Source organism: Theropithecus gelada, chromosome 7a (assembly GCF_003255815.1).
Source record: "Theropithecus gelada isolate Dixy chromosome 7a, Tgel_1.0, whole genome shotgun sequence".
In the NCBI taxonomy this organism is placed as follows: Eukaryota; Metazoa; Chordata; class Mammalia; order Primates; family Cercopithecidae; genus Theropithecus; species Theropithecus gelada.
In genome coordinates this window covers 55058405-55076920 of record NC_037674.1, presented here as the reverse complement: position 1 = coordinate 55076920, position 18516 = coordinate 55058405, and the positions used below count along the sequence as shown (strand labels likewise).

General features: G+C 50.0%; 1 protein-coding gene across 3 annotated transcripts in view; it reads left to right on the top strand.

Moving 5' to 3' along the window:
* The window catches only part of RASGRF1 (Ras protein specific guanine nucleotide releasing factor 1), a 131053-nt gene that overhangs the window by 73573 nt on the left and 38964 nt on the right, over positions 1-18516 (top strand). The window contains exons 13-18 of one of the 3 annotated variants that reach the window (XM_025390837.1): positions 1419-1501; positions 10648-10896; positions 12874-13247; positions 15256-15381; positions 17023-17193; positions 18085-18191. In XM_025390837.1, coding sequence (XP_025246622.1) covers positions 1419-1501; positions 10648-10896; positions 12874-13247; positions 15256-15381; positions 17023-17193; positions 18085-18191 — 1110 coding nt within the window. Of the gene's footprint in view, positions 1-1418; positions 1502-10647; positions 10906-11404; positions 12332-12873; positions 13248-15255; positions 15382-17022; positions 17194-18084; positions 18192-18516 lie in introns of those variants that run through there. The other 2 variants (XM_025390838.1, XM_025390839.1) reach the window with 2 other exon arrangements.

The following is an 18516-nucleotide window of genomic DNA, read 5'->3' as shown; positions in this document are numbered from 1 at the left end:
CCCTTGCTCGCTCCCCACCTTCTTGGTTTTGTGCCCCTTCCAGGCTCCCCTGACTGCCCCTCCCAGCCTTCCTTCTGGCCCACCTGCCCATCTCGCAGTCCCAGAGGAGTAAGGCGGGTGGGATGATGCATAGCACATGCCTGTTCTGAGTCTTCCCACATGTCTTCAAAACACCCAGGAAGCCCTGGAGAAAACTGCAGACCCTGAGCTTGGCCCTTTCACATCCCCAGTGAGCTGCAGCCGTCAAAGGCCCAGGGCTACTTGCCCGGAGGGTGCCCACTAGTCCTCTGCCCTCCTTGCAGCTGTTGTGGATGCCAGTGAATGGGTCAAGGTGGGAGTCCTCTGGCCCCTACACCAAGCCCTCCTGCCTCCATAACACTCTGAGCCCCTGGCCAAGTCTTTGTTCTGCAGTCGCTGGTAGAACCAAAGCTAGAGAGATTGTCAGGTGGGTGAGAGAAGTGGGACTGAGAAATGCAAATGACAGAAGCCTCCCTCATTGGGGTCCTGGCCCTGCCCAGAAGTCGGGGCCTGGGAGCTCCACCACCCACTGTGCCAGCTCTCAGTTGCTACTTCCCAATGACTTTGACACCCTCCTCCCTGCAACACACACATTCTCAAAACCAGAAGCTTCTGTCATGTGCCACCAAGGCTTCCCCATCGCTATGCCAAGAAGAAACCCTCTCATGGCAGAAATGTGAAGACCCAGGGCAGGGGACAGTGCAGGGGAAAAGAGGCAGCCCCCCCAAGAGATGCAGCTTTTATTTTTGTTTGGGCGGGTACTTTTTATTCTAAGCAAAATTTGCATTTTGAATATTTTTGGAGGTCAAGTGAAATGTACAATCATCTGTGGCCCTCCTGCCAGTAGCCTTGCCTTCCCCAGGACCCCACACCCATGCATTCTTCATATAGAAAACCATCCACAGCATCCAAGTGTTGGCACTGTGATGGTCAGAGCACAGAGAGAACAGTTCAACACCCCCGTGCAGGGGGGCAGAGGCCCTGCTGGGCTGGCCTCCCAGGAGAGAGATCCCACATCATCTTGGATCTGATCTTGTCCTTGACACTGGACCCCAGAGATCAGCAACAGAATGGTCAGTGGCAGATGCATTCATTTTGCATCCCAGTGGTTGTTTGCAGTCAACCCAGTGAGGTAGAAGTCATTATCCCCACTTTGCATATAAGGAAACCAAGACTTGAGATCAAGTAAGTTCCCCAAGGTCACTCAACTGAGACTTGACTTCTGGCCAAAGTCTAAAGGATGCTCCACACTGACCCTGCCTTTGCCAGGACAATGCCCTTGAAGCTTGAGGACCCTGTGTCAAGCCAAGGCATGTGAACTTTACAGTTGGCAGAGCTCCTGGTGGGCCTGGGTCCAGCAATGGAGAGCTCTCACGCTGGGGTCCTCTCTCTGATTCCAGTGTGTGGATAACATCCGATGCAATGGGCTCATGATGAACGCGTTTGAAGAAAATTCCAAGGTCACTGTGCCACAGATGATCAAGTAAGTGCCCTAAACCCCTCTTGACCAGGCAGCATTCCAGAGACTGAGTACCACAAGGCGACAGCCAGGACACTGGGATGAGCCAGCTACTGGGGTTCAGAGATGCTGGGCTTTGTCTTCGGGGGTGTTTTGGATGTTTTCTTGTTTGTTTGTTTTGAGTTGGGTGATTGCTATTTGGATGATTGCTTTGGCTTAGTTTTTTTTTTTTTTTTTTTTCTTTCTTTGTTTTAATTTTTTATTTCCATAGGTTTTGGGAGAACAGGTGGTATTTGGTTATATGAGTAAGTTCTTTAGTGGTGGTTTGTGAGATTTTGGTGCAGCCATCTCCCCAGCAGTATATACTAAACCCAATCTGTAGTCTTTATTTTTATTTATTTATTTTTATGGTTTTTTTTTTTTTTTTTTTTTTTTTTTTGAGACGGAGTCTCGCTGTGTCACCCAGGCTGGAGTGCAGTGGCGCGATCTCGGCTCACAGAAACCTCCACCTCCCGGGTTCAAGTAATTCTTCTGCCTCAGCCTCCTGAGTAGCTGGGACTACAGGCGCCTGCCACCACACCTGGCTAATGTTTTGTATTTTTAGTAGAGACAGGGTTTCACTGTGTTAGCCAGGATGGTCTCGATCTCCTAACCATCTCGTGATCCGCCTGCCTCAGCTTCCCAAAGTGCTGGGATTACAGGCGTGAGCCATTGCCCCTGGCCCCAATTTGTAGTCTTTTATCCCTCACCCTCTTCCTACCCTTTCACCCTGAGTCCCCAAAGTCCCTTGCATCATTCTTATGTCTTTGCATCCTCATAGCTTAGCTCCCACTTATGAGTGAGAACATATAATGTTTGGTTTTCCATTCCTGAGTTATTTCACTTAGAATAATAGTCTCCAGTCCTACCCAGGTTTCTGTGAATGCCATTAATTCCTTCATTTTTTTGGCTAAGTAGTATTCCATCTTTTATATATATATATAAAATATATATATATATATGTATACCACAATTTCTTTATCCACTCATTGATTGATGGACATTTGGGTTGGTTCCACATTTTTGCGAATTGTGCTGTTATAAACATGCTTGAGCAAGGATCTTTTTTGTGTAATGACTTCTTTTACTCTGGGCAGATACCCAGTAGTGGGATTGCTAGAGCAAATGGTGGTTCCACTTTTTGTTCTTTAAAGAATCTCCACACTGATTTCCATTGTGGCTGTACTAGTTTTCATTCCCACCAGCAGTGGAGAAGTGTTACCTTTTCACCACACCCACGCCAACATCTCTTTTTTTTTTTTTTTCAGTTTTCTATTATGGTGCTTTGGCTTAGTTTTGTTATGGTTCATCTGTTTTGTACATGTGGATTATTTTTGTATTTGGCTCTTTAAAATATAACATTAGGAATGAAACTTTATCTACTCTTTTTTAACAACTATTTTTCTTTTCCTAATTAAAAATTAATACATAGAACATTTCAAAAACCAGAAAAACCAAAACACAGGCTCCAGGACCACTGTGTTTGTTTGAACAATCCCCAGAGACAAGAGGGATTTAGCAGGTGTCCTACTAAATGCAGCTCTCCAAGCCCTGGGTAATGCAGCCCCCCTCACCTGCACCAGGCACAATTATCTTGCAGTCACCTGCGTGCCTAACCCCCCCACCATACCCTCCTTCTGCCCCAACCCTGGAGCCCAGCAGCTCTCTGACCTCAATTCCCATCTCTGAGTTCTGAGTCTGCCTTGCTCACCTGGTGCATGCTAGGACTCTGTTCCCACCTGGGCCATGTTGCTGTTGCCAGAACAATCATCTGGGTAACCCAGGCCTCTTTGCTACTTCACATACATGCTCTGGGGAACCGAAGAGTTAATGCATTTAATGCAGAACATGATTTAATGTGTGAAATCCTTTGTTTCCACTCGCCACCAATCTGAAGTCAAGTGTGATGAAGCGAGCCCTTTATGAACCTACTGTGTGCCAGAAGCTAGCCGAGGCAGTTTCAGGTCCACCAGGTCTTTAGACCTCTGCACAAGTTGATAAGGAATTATTCCCCTCATGACTACATTGCTGAACAGGTGGTGGGGTACAGCAGGAAAGTCTGGCCTCGAAAGCAACAGCCCTGGTCACCAGCCCTAGCCTTGTGTGTGACTATAGACAAGTCGCTTAACCTTTCTGAGCTTGGGTTTCTCACGTTGTAAATGGGGGACATGATAGTACCTACCTACTTCCTAGATCTGTTTCAATAATCCAATAAAACTCACAGCTGGAATTACCATTATATGTTTAGTGAGTACCCACTCAATTACCATTATATGTTTAGCGAGTACCCACTCAATTACCATTATATGTTTAGCGAGTACCCACTCATGCTCTGGAAAGGGTGCACATTGAGACAGCCAAAGGAGCAGATGAACTTTGGGAGGCTGAGGCAGGTGGATCACTTCAGGTCAGGAGTCCAAGACCAGCCTGAGCAACATGGTGAAACCCCATCTCTACTAAAAATACAAAAATTAGTCAGGCATGGTGGCACATGCCTGTAATCCCAGCTACTCAGAAGGCTGAGATGGGAGAATCACTTGAACCTAGGAGGCAGAGGTGGCATTGAGTCGAGACCTCACCACATGTATATATGTGTATATATTTTATATATATGTATATTACATATCTGTATATATAATATATTATAATAAAACATATTAATATAAAATATATATTAACATATAATATATAATTTTATATAAAATTTATTAAAATGTTATTAATTTTAATAAAATTAAAATCACCTACGAAAGAAAAAATAACAAAATTTTGAACTATGATAGTGATAAAGTGAATGGAATGTCCAGATTAAAATGACAACTTTAAGGACCCATCTGCTACCAATCTAAAGCCTGGCTTCCTTCACAGAGGACCAGTGAGGGGACCAGGGAAGCAGAAATGAGCAGGTGGGGTCTCTGTCCTCGGGAAATTCATCATTTAGTGAGAGAGAGACACATAGAGAGATTATTAGAAAGCAGTGTAGCGCATGCTGCAGAATGGAATCTGTGTAATCCAGGTGAGGTCCAGAGGATGAGTGACAGATCTACCTGGCACAGTTAAGGATGGTTTCTTATGGAACGGGACATCAGAGCTGGCCTCGAAGGATCAGTTGGACTTTGCTAAATGACTGAGGGGGAAGGGCATTCTGGGAAGAGGGCACAGCATGAACATAGGTTCAGAGGCAAAAAAGTGCATGGTGTTTGGGGAGAGTGCAGGGTTGGGGAGAGTGACATGTCATGAAGGCAATGACTTTGATGCAGTTGTGGTCTCCAAGTACACTACCAGACAAACTATTCTAGAGGCTTTGGAACAGATTCATAGGCTAAGTTAAGATGCTTCATTTTGGGGCCTAGAGTATTGATTTTGTTTTTGAGACAGGGTCTCACTCTGTCACCCAGGCTGGAGTGCAGTGGTGTGATCTCGGCTCACTGCAGCCTCAACCTCCTGGGCTCAAGTGTTCCTCCCACCTCAGCCTCCCAAGTAGCTAGGACTACAGGTGTGCACCACCACACCTGGCTAATGGTGTATCAATTACAAACACATAGCAAGACACCAGGGAAAGGAAATGGGATAGCTGCTGATGGAGTGAAGTTTGAACCAAGGAGCCCATGCGATGGAAAACACTTGGGCCAGTGGCACAGACTTGCCCTCTCCCCGGTGTAGGGGCGAGTGCCTGGCCACAGCTGCAGCCATCAGTTCACCTGGAGAACAGCTACACCTTTCTCTGCATTTCTTGGGCAGGGGACACAGAGGGTCAGAATAGCCATCACCAACAGGTGGCTGACTTAAGACCTAATAAATATTGAATGTCCCATATGCCTCATGAATATTAAGCATAGCATCAATATTTGGCGCCTTGTGGCTATTTAGTGCCTTTGGTCCCTCTGTCCCTTCCTATGTTCAGCATGCAGGTGCTCTCCTTGGTATACTATGTCTAGTGTAAGTCTTCTGTACTTAGCTTCATCTGTCTTCCTTATTTATTTCTGTTACTTTTATGGCCCAATTTGACTTTCTTAAATAATATAGCGATCCATACGACGTAGTGAAAGATGGGGCTGGAGCAGTGGGCAAGGGTCAGATCACAGTAATGTGACAGGCGAGGAGTGGGGCTTTGTTCTGTAGGTGATAGAGACAAACCAGGGGAGTGGCAGGCTCCCCGCTGCTGGCCACTCTGATAGGGAGTGTGGGGAGTGGAGAGCCTAGCTGGAGAAAGGTGTAGGGATGATAGGCGGGGAGTTGGGGGTATTCCTCCCATATGTCTCCCAAAACATGCTGAGTTTCTAGCACAGTTCCCTGCTCTCAGACTGTGAGTCAAGAGCATCCTGATTTTGGGTTTGCAAGACAAAGGCATACACCGCACGTGTCCCAAGTACTCCCACTAGCCCCTAACATGATGCATCCAGGCCTTACCACAGCAGCTCTGTGGGTGGATGTAGTGGTCAGGGTCTCAGGTCAGCCACCAGCAACCCAAAACTGAAAAGTCTCCTTCCACCTGCCAGGCTCCTGGGGCTGAGGCTCTGCCCCAACATGTGACCTCAAGGGCAGGTAGACTCAAGGTGGGGGCACTGTCCCTGGGAAAAAAAAGAAAGAGAAAGTCCTTTTCCCTTCAGGCAAGGCCTGTCATTGATGCCTGGGAGACAGGAATACCACTTGGAGCATTCATCAAGAAGTGTTGGAAGATCAGAGAGAAGCAGATCTGAATTTCCAATGAGAAAATGTTCACATTCTAAGGCACTGAATACACTTTCTAGCAGGGATAGCAAGTATCTGGCACTCAAGCCAGTCATCTCCCATCCAAAGCCCCTGGCAGACATTGCTAATGGATCACAGCACCCTCTTGTGTTGAGTCTGAAAGCATAGCCCTGGGCCACTGCCACCAGTCTGCCTACTTTAATGCACCCTCCCATTTTACAGACAGGGAAGCTGAAGTCCAGGATAGTTCTACAGAATATTGGGGATATTGCCGGGTGTGGTGACTCTTGCCTGTAATCCTGGCACTTTGGGAGGCTGAGGCAGGCAGATCAATTGAGGTCAGGAGGTCGAGACCAGCCTGGCCAACACAGTGAAACCCCATCTCTACTAAAAATACAAAAAATTAGACAGTCATTGTGGTGCATGCCTGTAATCCCAGCTACTCAGGAGTCTGAGGCAGGAGAGTCGCTTGAGCCCCAGAGGTGGAGGTTGCAATAAGCCGAGATTACACCACTGCCCTCCAACCTGGGCGACAGAGTGAGTGAGACTCTGTCTCAAAAAAACAAAAAAGAGGCCGGGTGCGGTGGCTCACTCTGTAATCCCAGCACTTTGGGCGGCTAAGGTGCGCAGATCACAAGGTCAGGAGTTCCAGACCAGCCTGGGCAACACAGTGAAACCCCGTCTCTACTAAAATACAAAAAATTAGCTGGGTGTGGTGGTGGGCGCCTGTAATCCCAGCTACTCAGGAGGCTGAGGCAGGAGAATCACTTGAATCCAGGAGGCAGAGGTTGCAGTGAGCCAAGGTTGCACCACTACACTCCAGCCTGGGCGACAGAGCAGGGGTCCATCCCAATTTAAAAAAAAAAAAAAAGTATTGGAGTTACCAGAGGCACTGGAACCAACAGTGATTGTGAGGTTTAAAACAGAAAAGGGGCTGGGCACAGTGGCTCACGCCTGTAATCCCAGCACTTTGGGAGCCCGAGGCGGGTGGATCACGAGGTCAGAAGATGGAGACCATCCTGGCTAACACATGGTGAAACCCCGTCTCTACTAAAAATACAAAAAAAAAAAAAAAAAAAAAAATTAGCCGGGCATGGTGGCGCGCGCCTGTAGTCCTAGCTACTCAGGAGGCTGAGGCAGGAGAATGGCGTGAACCCGGGAGGCAGCAGAGCTTGCAGTGAGCAGAGATGGCGCCACTGCACTCCAGCCTGAGTGACAGAGTGACAGAGAGAGACTCCGTCTTAAAAAAAAAAAGGAGTAAAGAATGCGGGGGCTTTTCTTCACTTTCTCTTCCCCCTCCAGTAGCAGGAGCCCACAGAAAAGGTGCTAGAAGCAAACCCTTGCCAGAGGGGTCAGATGATCCCTATTTGGATGCCAGGCCTGGGCTGGATGCTTTGGGATCGTGATGTGGGAGTGGCTGTCCTCTCCCTCTGAAACATGCAGCCCAGTGGGAATGACTTGGCTTCATCTGAGAGACAGTTCCTGAACCCCTTCAGCCTCCAGGGCTGGACGTCGCCCTTACTCGATGTTGCTGTCCCAGGCACTTCCTCCAGCCCAGTATTTCTTTTATTAGTGCTTCTTCACAGTTTCTCGCCTTCCTTTTGAGACTTTTAGTGTTGACTAAAGGAAAAATGATCAAGCTTTTAAAGAATTCAGGTTTATTTTCTTTAGAAGCCTTCCTGAGGACTGTCGACGGAGGCCGGCAGCCCGGGAGCCGCCCTTCAGGGAGGTCCTATCAAATCCCAGCACAGTGTTTCAGCCAGCTTAAATGCAGGTGGGGGGTTCAGCACCTGCAGAATCACATCAGACTTGCTGAGAAGAGACATTGAAGCAGAATCACATAAAGGTTTGGGCATGAGAATACACCTGGTTAGAGATGACAGAGGCGTCCTCACTAACCCCATCAGACGTCATCTTATGTTTGGGAAAGGCAAAGACGAGGGTCATTTATCTTGTAGGGAGAATAGAGACTCAGGCAAGAGACCTGGGAGGCCATATGCTCTGGTCTGCTTTGTCCTCAAAGCATCTTTCCAGAGAGCTGCACATCATCACAGAGTCGGGGGCCTTGTGGAGTTATGCCGTCGAGCAGAAATGAGCAGGCGTGGCTTCTCTCGTTTGCTACTTTGTCTCACAGTAGTGAGAGGTCCTCTCTCTGTCCACTCTGTGTTGCTTCCATTTTCTCTCATTTCAACCTCTTTGTCCTTCTCTGATTTCTAGGGCACTTCCACAAATGTGTTTAATAGACCACTCTGATTTTCTGATTGTCCGATCTGCCATTTCCTGAATTCATCCCAGCCTTCAATTCAGCACTCTTGTTTTTCACATCCAGGAAATCCTTCTGACATCGGATTACTCCCTCTTCATGGTTGCTTCTCGAGGTCCCATAGATGCAGTGTATATTTTCCTGAATCTTGGTGGAAACCAAATCAGGAGTTTTCTAAAACGTTTTGTGTCTTGCAGCAAAGCTAACTTAGAAGGCAGCATTTCCTCGGTTTCTTTGGAATGGTCTCTTTTTGAACTGCAGTATTCTTTCAGGCCCTGTGCTTTTCCCATATTGTTCTCATCCTAAAAAGAAATCCCCCCACCCTGCTCATTGAAGGTGCTCAATAAAAGTTGTTTGTTTATTTCAAATCCCAAGAATGCTTCCAAAGAAAAGCATTTAAGAAAGACAGTGTGAAAGGGAGGCTATGTCCATTTGCTTGCTTCCTCTGAGCACTATCTACACTCCTAGGTAGAAGATACCCTCGAAAGAACAGGTGAGCCAGGTGCAGTGGCTCACGCCTGTAATCCCGGCACTTTAGGAGGCCGAGGCAGGTGGATCAAGAGGTCAAGAGTTTGAGACCAGCCTGGCCAAGATGGTGAAACCCCGTCTCTACGAAGAATACAAAAATTAGCCAGGCATGGTGGTGCGTGCCTGTAATCCCAGCTACTTGGGAGACTGAGGCAGGAGAATCACTTGAATCGTGGAGGCAGAGGCACTCCAGCCTGGGTGACAGGGCAAGGCTCCATTTCCAAAAAAAAAGAAAAGAAAAAACTAGATAGTCTGGGCACAGTGGCTCACACCTGACATCTCAACACTTTGGGAGGCCAAGATGGGAGGATCACTTGAGCCCAGGAATTCAAGACCAGCCTGGGCAACATGGTGAAACCATGTCTCTACCAAAAAATACAAAAATTAGCCAGGCATAGTGGCATGCACCTGTAATCCCAGCTACTGGGAAGGGTAAGGCAGGAGGATCGCTTGAGCCCAGGAGGGCAAGGCTGCAGTGAGCCATGATTGCACCACCGCACTGCACTCCAGCCTGGGCAAATGAGACCTTGCCTCATTTAAAAAAAAAAAAAAAAAAAAAAAAACTAGATACAGCCATCAGTATGTAATAAGGACAAACAAAAAATAAAGAAGTAAATAAAAAGAAATGAGCACTACATTTGATTCTAAGATTCTTGGTAGTCAAAACAAAAAGTAAAACATGATGACAAAGACTCACAATGTCCAAAAAAATGAAAACCCACAGTTGCTGAAGAGTCCTGATAGCTCCCGTTGGATGACCAATAAAACACGATTCCAGTGGTTTAACCACCAGAGGGCGCTGTGTGGTATAGCAACCTTCAGGGCCACTGGTTCCCACTATGGCCTGTAAAGGCTGCTGACCTCAACTTAAGTTCACAAGCAGCTGAAACAAGACCCCTGCAAGTTCACACCCATCTCAGCCCCTTTGTCCTCACATCTTGGCAGCTGCTAGCAGATCCAGATCGAATAGACCACATTTTGTTTTTCCACATATCAGCTGATGGACACCTGGGTGGCTCCCACTTTGGGGCTATTACAAATAATGCTGCTAAGAACATTCATGCACACATTTTTTTTTGAGGCAGAGTCTTGCTGTGTCACCCAGGCTGGAGGGCAGTGTCACAGTCTCAGCTCACTGCAACCTCCATCTCCCGGGTTCAAGCGATTCTTGTGCCTCAGCCTCCTGAGTAACTGGTATTACAGGCATGCGCCACCACACCCAGCTAACTTTTGTATTTTTACCAGACAGGGTTTTGCCATGTTGACCAGACTGGTCTCGAACTCCTGACCTCAAGTGATCCTCCCACCTCAGCCTCCCAAAGTGCTGGGATTACAGGCGTGAGCCACTGCACCCCATCCATGTACACGTTTGTGTGAACAGAGTTCCTTGTATCTTGTGAACTCAACAACACGTTTTTAAGTTTGTAATATTTCTCCTGTACTTCTAGGGGTTTTATAATGGAGGGTTTTTAGGATATTGGGAAAACGAAGTTGTACCCTCCTTCAATGTCATCCTTCCCAAGCTTGTTCTCTTAATAAGACCATCCTGGGCTGTCAGTGTGTGGGGGAAGCAGTGATGAGTAGGCCTGGTGGGTACCATTCAGATGCCTTTAGACCCACGTCACCTGCATCCTTCCTCCCCTCTCAGGTCTGACGCCTCCTTATATTGTGATGATGTTGACATTCGCTTCAGCAAAACCATGAACTCCTGCAAAGTGCTTCAGATCCGCTACGCCAGCGTGGAGCGGCTGCTGGAGAGGCTGACAGACCTGCGCTTCCTGAGCATCGACTTCCTCAACACCTTCCTGCACTCCTACCGGGTCTTCACCACCGCCGTCGTGGTCCTGGACAAGCTCATTACCATCTACAAGAAGCCCATCAGTGCCATCCCTGCCAGGTGGCTGAGGTGCCCTATCCTCCTATGCCCACAGAGCTTCCAAGTCTTGGAGGAAAACTGAGCATGCACGGGGTCGGGGGGGTGACCCGGAAGGTCCCTGGGGGAGCAGCAGTAACACGTGCTGGGGAGCTGTGTGACGCTCACCACCGCTGCCCCCTCTCCCCTGGAACCAAGCTTCCTTCTGCAGAGAGGTAGGGATAGCTCACCTGTCTGGTGCTACTGCTCGGTCTCAGCTTCTTCCATCTCCACCTGCAGGGATCCTGGGGTGTGGAGGGTGCTCTCACCTCCTAGCCCCACTCCTGGAAGCACAGGGTCCCACCCTCATCAAAGGACAGTGCTTCCTTTGGTGAAAAAAGAGAAAGGAAATGAGGGGAGGGAGGACAGAAGGAGAGAGGGAGAGGGAGAAAGAAAAATAAAGGGAGAGAGGCAGGAAGGAAGAAAGGAAGAGAGAAAGGAATCTTACCCCTGCTCTGCTTGGACCACCTCCTACTCTGAGAAACGATGGAGCCCTTTTTGGCCTAATTGGGGTGAGTCAACATAAGGAATGCAGGCCACCTTAGCCCTGGCTTCCCAAGAGACATGGAGCAATGAAGGACTTGGTCAAGGCTGCCGAGTAGTAGGTCAAGTTCAGGGATTGGTTCAGGCCCCTGATGGGCCTCACTGCTCCAGGAGGAGCCCGTCCAGGAATGGTAGGTGGTTATCTTTTCCGAGAGGCCACTTACCCAGATCCCAGCTGTGGACAGCCCATCCCAGCCCTCAGAGGCTCAGAGGTTCTCTGAGTGCCCCAGCCCAAAACACCCTAGGCAAGACATGAGGCCAGAGCCTCAGCTCTAGGGCTGCCTGGAGCAGAGCTCCTGAATCACACTGGCTCCCCAGGGCTCCCCAGGAACCTCACCATTCGTCCCCCAACCCACACCTCTGCTTCCAGAGCAATGCAACGACCCAGAATACACCCATTCCCTCTTCTGTTCCCTCCTCCTGCCCCCACCTCAGGACTCACTGGGGCAGGGCACATCTTGCCTCTCTGCCCTGAACTTCTGAAACCTCAATGATCCGCTTCCCAGGGCTCTGAGAAAGCAGAAGAAAACATCCTATGCAGGATGGATTTACCCCCTAAAAGTCACTGAGATCATTCCCAGGGGCCCAGCAGCAGTGCCCTGCAGAACAGAGAGGCTGGTTCAGAGACTGCTCTCAGCCCTGTGGCCTTGGCTGAGTCCCTTAACCTCTCTGAGCCTCAGTTTCCTGCCTATGACATTCCTACACTTATCCTGTAGACTAAAAGTGCCTACGTTCTGAGGCAACAGTGAGGGTTAAGAGAGAAATCCTGTCCTGTGTGCGACGTGGAGCAGACAGCCTTGATGAAACAAGCTATGGTTGTTCTGGATGTGTAACCTGTTTCCAGCCTGGCCTGAGGTGGGACCCTGTCATGAAGATAGCAGGAGACACTTTCAGCTTCCCATCCCCCTAAGTTTGCATATAGGGCCACTCAAGCCTCATGGCAGCTGGAAAGGACCCTGAGTTTAGAGTAGGAGGCATCAGATGAGTCATTTCCTGTCTCTGAGCCTCAGCTTCCTCATTCCACAAACCACGCCTGAGGACCTCTCTAAAGATGAGGCCAGAGCGTGTAGGCGGGAGCAGGCCCTGTGTGGGACGGAGGGGGGTTTGACACAGCCTGCAGGTCAGGGGACCCTTAGCACTTCAGGTCAGATGCTGCAGCTGCTGCCCTGAGGGGGTGGGGGGCGGAGCATAGAAGCCCCATATCCTCTGACCAAACCATCCAAAGCAGGACCCTTGGCCCCAGGCCATTTAATCACATTGTCCCTGCTCAGAAGATCAGCTCAGGCTTGGGTTTCAGGGATCATGAGAATGATGGAGCCATTGCTGCCACTCTGAACCCCGCTGGAGACGGCCCCCAGGCCTAGGAGGGCAGGCAGGTCTACGCTGTCATTTTCACTCCCACCTCCGCCCTCCCAACAGGTCGCTGGAGCTTCTGTTTGCCAGTGGCCAGAACAACAAGCTTCTGTACGGTGACCCCCCCAAGTCCCCACGTGCCACCCGCAAGTTCTCCTCGCCACCACCTCTGTCCATCACCAAGACATCTTCGCCAAGCCGCCGGCGGAAGCTCTCCCTGAACATCCCCATTATCACCGGCGGCAAGGCCCTGGACCTGGCCGCCCTCAGCTGCAACTCCAATGGCTACACCAGCATGTACTCGGCCATGTCACCCTTCAGCAAGGCCACACTGGACACCAGCAAGCTCTACGTGTCCAGCAGCTTCACCAACAAGATTCCAGATGAGGGCGATACGACCCCTGAGAAGCCCGAAGACCCTTCGGTGCTCAGCAAGCAGAGTGAGTGGCCATGCCGTCGGAGCTGCCCCCCAGCCTCCCAGCCCCACTGAGGCTCAGCCTGGCCCAGCAAGGCCTCGGGGCTGCTCTTCCTGCTCCCATGGGGAAGGAAGGGAGAGGCTGGGGGTCCCACCAGGCAGACTGTGGAGGCAGCACAGAGTCTGGGCGGTGCAGAGAGGTAGCCGTATGTGGGAGCCTAGGCTGCGGCGGGAGGCAGGCAGAAATTCCCAGGGCATCACCACACTTTAGATGAGTGTCAGTTCCCATCATGAGCAATTTAGGCATCCCTCTGCCCTGACCACAGCATCCTGTGGCATCCCTGTGTTTGTCCATGTCTGCAGAGGACGGGGCCTGGGCCAGGACCATTCAGGGCCCGGGAGAGAAGATGTCGTCAGCAGCTCCTGCCCCCTGGGATTCAGTCTGGCTGAGGACTCAGACCAGACACTGAAGTGTGGACACCTGATATGAATGGCGTGTGATAGGGGGATGCTCGAGGGACACAGAGGTTGGGGTGGGAACACCACTGGGGGTGTCATAGAAGGCTTCCTGGAAGAACTGTTCGATCTTGATTTTTACCAAGAGGAAAGAACATTCTAGACCATGGGAACAGGATGGGAATGACTGAGGAGCAAGAAAAGAAAGGCCTTGTGTGTTTCGGGGACAGCTGAATGCCAGGCAGACCTGAAATGCTGGGTGTGAGACAGAGGCTGGAGATAATTCCAGGACAGGCTGGAGATAATTCCAGGACAGGCTGGAGCCTCCCTACTCTCACGGTTTTTCCTGACCGTTCTAAAAGTGTCAGGCCTGATTCTGTTTTAGATCTGATCAGGCTACATCTTGGGTGCCACCAGCGTTGTCTTGGTTAGCACATGAGAGCATGTGCACACACCCACGTGCAAACCAGGGCTGGTCAGATGCCCCAGGCTTTGAGGAGAAGGCCTTTGAAGAGGGAAGGATTTCTCTCCTCTCAGCTGTCAAGAGGGAAGGCAGAGGGCACCCCTAGCAGAGGGCACAGCTGGGGTGAGATAAATCCTCCACCATGCTCCTTACCAAGTAACATTCACTGTGGCACATGCAGTTAATGGGTGATGCGTGCAACTGAAAGTCAATAACCAAGGAAATGGCCTACCAGAAATTTTATAATTTCACATTCTGAAATGTAACGCAAGGCAGTCCTGAGAAATTATCTTTTACCAGGCTTCTTGATTGGTGATCCAGGAGCCCATGAACCTAATTGTGTGCCAAACTGTGTGTGTGTGTGTATGTGTATATGTGTATATGTGTATTTGTGTATGTATAAATATGTGTGTGCATGTGTGTGTGCATGTGGACGTTATTGTCTAAAGAGAAGACCTGTGGCTTTTTTGGGGTTCTCAAGGTCAGATGCAACTACATCCACTCTCTATGTGGGAAAACTGAGGCCCAGAGCAGTTAAGAGTTTCTGACCAAGACGTCACTGTGCCAGACCTACGCTTTTAATATAATTCATCAGCTTCCCCAGGGTGTGTGGACCATGAGTGTCCCAAGATTAGGAAGCCTCTATAATTAATTGTCCGAGACAGGACATTTTTTAAGAGTGACCAGGGGCATGGGGCAATAGGTAAAAAGCAGAGGAAAACTGGAGCAGTTGGTGACCTTAACTAAGAAGCTTCACCAAAAAAAAAAGAGGCCATCACCTGGAACTTGTTAGAAATGCAGCCCCCTCAGGCCCCACCTGAGACCCCTGATCTTGTCAGAATTTGCATTCTGACAAGATCCCCCGGTGTGTCTGGTAAGGTTGGAGAAGCCCTGGTAGAGCAAAAGCCATCGTGGAGATTGACAGTGCTCATTAGCAAGAGAAAGGTTCTGATAAGATCTGTGGGAAACAAAGCTATTAAACTTTCTTCAGCAGCTGTATCGCAAGCTTACTCTGTTTTGCCTCAGTAAATTATAGACATAATTTTAAAAACAGATATTTAAATTTTAAAATTAAAATTGAGAAAAGTAAAATTATTTATTTCTTTTCTCCCAGGCTCAGAAGTCTCCGTGAGAGAGGAGTCAGATACTGATCAAAACCAGAGTGATGATGGTGATACTGAAACATCACCAACTAAATCTCCAACAACACCCAAATCAGTCAAAAGCAAAAATTCTTCAGGTACAATGCACCAATTCAAAACCACAAATAGATTTCCAGTTTGGGAGAGGGCAGCAGGTCAAGTTGAGTCCAGGCAAGTGGGTGTCATCCCTTATGCTTTATGAGTGGCTCCTAAGAGCAGTCACTTTTCTGATGTTTCATGACCCACCCGCCCCGCCCCGGGGGAAGGGGCTGTGGGCACTGGAACATTGGCTGGGTAGATCCTGCTCTTCAACTCAACCAAGTCACTCTCCCAACTTCAAACAAGACTGCCTTGAGCCCACCCAGCACAGGTGGGCAGGGAAGCTCAGCATCTAGGGCTCATGCATGGAAGATCCTGATTCAGAAGGTGCTTCCTGAACTGCGTGTCAGGCTCTGCGCAGGCCCCTTTCATCATCTTGACAACCTTGCAGAAAGGCCAGGTTTTTCAAATAAGGGGAAAGACTCCAAGAGGCGGTGACATTGCTCACCTGCAGTCTCAGACTCCTGATCCTGAAGGGTCCTTGAGAAGCAGTCTTGGTCTCTGGTTTTCATAAAGCCCTTTCCCCTACACAAGGGGGCTGTGAGATACCCAATGGTGAGAGAGAGCTCCCAGGGGACCCACCTCCCAGGCAGCCCCTCCTCACACAGCTTTCTCCAATGCCCCTGCTCTCACATGCAAAGGGCAGCCTGCAGCCTGAACTCCCCACTATCCAGGCCTTCAAAAGAAACCCAATAGGTAACAGGGTCATCGAACTTGAGAGAGAAACTGCCCAAACGCACTGCAGCCCTGCCACAGCTGCTCAGACACACAGAACAGAGCTTAGGAGAGCCAAATTTCAGAAATAAGCTGTGAGTCCTTAAAATAAATCATCTGTGCCTCACAGCATAAATACTGCTATTTTGTCTTAGTCTGGATTGCTTTCCAGAGACAAGATGAAACCAAAGGTTTCAGGAGTAGGCTTCTCCTGTCATTACTACTAAAAATTATTATTGTTATTACTAATAGCAATGATATTCCATAGCATTTATATAGCTTTTCACCTAATACAAAGTACTTTCATCTATGTTATCGCCTTTAATCTTTATATCCACCTTTTGAAGCTTTATCCCTGTTATTCAAAGGAGATTGCTGAAACCCAGAGAGGTTAAATAACTTACCCAAGGTCACACAGCTAGTAGGGAATAAGGGAGAATTTCAACTTAGGTGACTGGACTCCAGGAGCCATCCTCTCTCCATCCCACTGTGCCCACGAGCCCATCAGTATGAATTGTTATGGATGTCAGACATTGAACAGGTTATGTGTTAATCCCAAGTAGACTGAGAGAGTAAGAAAACTCATGACGCTGCCCTCAGGCAGGCCCGTGCCCAGCTGGACCTGAGAAGTGAAGGGGTTGAGAGCTGCAGAAAGATGGAAGGGGTGACTGGAGACCTTCTTCAGAAGCAGGAGGGTGCTCCCCATCCTGGGGCAGCCCTAAGGGTGTTGTGGTGTGACTCTCCCCAGAGATTCTAACACAGAGAGACCCACACACACAAACCAGCACCACCCGACATGCCCTCGTACCCTGAAGACACAGCCTGCTGGCTCTTGACGCTGGTCTAGCCTCGGGACCCCTGGTTTTCTAACAGCCTGAGGAGTTGGGACTGGGGACAGCTGAGGGTTGGTTCCCTCCTCTCTGCAGAGTTCCCGCTCTTTTCCTATAACAACGGAGTCGTCATGACCTCCTGTCGCGAACTGGACAATAACCGCAGTGCCTTGTCGGCTGCCTCCGCCTTTGCCATAGCAACCGCGGGGGCCAACGAGGGCACCCCAAACAAGGAGAAGTACCGGAGGATGTCCTTAGCCAGTGCAGGTATGTGGGGTGGTCTCCGCTCACAGGGTCCTCCCCACGGTCAACCCCAGTGGCAGGTGATAACCGGCATGGTCCTGGGGACTTGTTCTACTGTGGGTGTTTAAGGTGTGCTGCTGAAGGCACAAGTGGGTCCTGTTAAATTGCTTCAGTTGATTTCACTCACTCACTGGACACGAAGCTTCCTGAATCATTATTTTGACTTGGGCACCACCTTCCACTTATGGAGGTGTGGGGTCACAATCCCCACCTCTCTGCACTGGTTGGGGCTCTGCACACACCCAGGGCCTGAACCCCACACCTAGAGCCAGGGCCACTGCACATCTAGGGCACAGGCTGCCCTGCACCCTCCTCTTCCAGCGCCCAACTGAATGCCATCCATCCCACCCCCGAACTTCCACCCTGCAGGCATTTGCTAGTGCTGACCCTCCTGCCTGGAGGCCCCTTCCTTCCCACCCGTCGCCCTTTGCTACTTGGCCAACTTCTACTCAACATAAAGCCCATTGCCCATGGGAACCTCTGTTCCCCCATGCTCCCACCTCCCACTTCTGCAGCCTTGGTCCTGCAGCAGAGACTGGAATAGGGGCCCCCGTGAGCTCTGGTCCCTGGGGAGGGCCTGCATGGCTCTGTCTTGGGAGGCTGCCTGAACCTTCCAGCAGCTCTTGAAAGATGGAGAGGTCTAGAAGAGGCTGGGCATGCATGGACCACGTCCACTGAGAAGCCATGACATCTGTGCTATTGGTCAGACACTAGTTGTTAAATACGTTATTATCCCTCTGCCCATGACCCTCTCAGCCCAGCTCAGCCAGATCCCAGAGGCAAATCCAGGCTAGTGTCAAGCTCTGTTTCTTGTCCTCACCTGTCCTCTCTCCCCTCTGCCACGCATGCTGCCAGGGTTTCCCCCAGACCAGAGGAATGGAGACAAGGAGTTTGTGATCCGCAGAGCAGCCACCAATCGTGTCTTGAACGTGCTCCGCCACTGGGTGTCCAAGCACTCTCAGGTGGGTGGGAGCCCTCCCTGGGCAGGCTGCTGGGGACCACCAGGCAATGGCCCCAGGAACCAGCTGCCTTCCAAAAGCAACTGCGGGCAGAATGAGCTGATGGCTGGCAGTGGGGCAGCAGGAGGGAGGGAGATCAAGTGTGCCACCCTGATGTTCCCAGAGGACTGCTCAGATTCCCTAGGAGGGAACCAAGGACAAGGAAGGGACAATGGGCCTCTGTCTATCCACCCTGCCTGTAGCAGGGGTACAGGTAGGTTTGTGCCTCCCTGGCCCAGGGGTGCAGCCAGCTGAAGGATGGGCTTTGGTCTGGCCCCAGTGCTTTTAT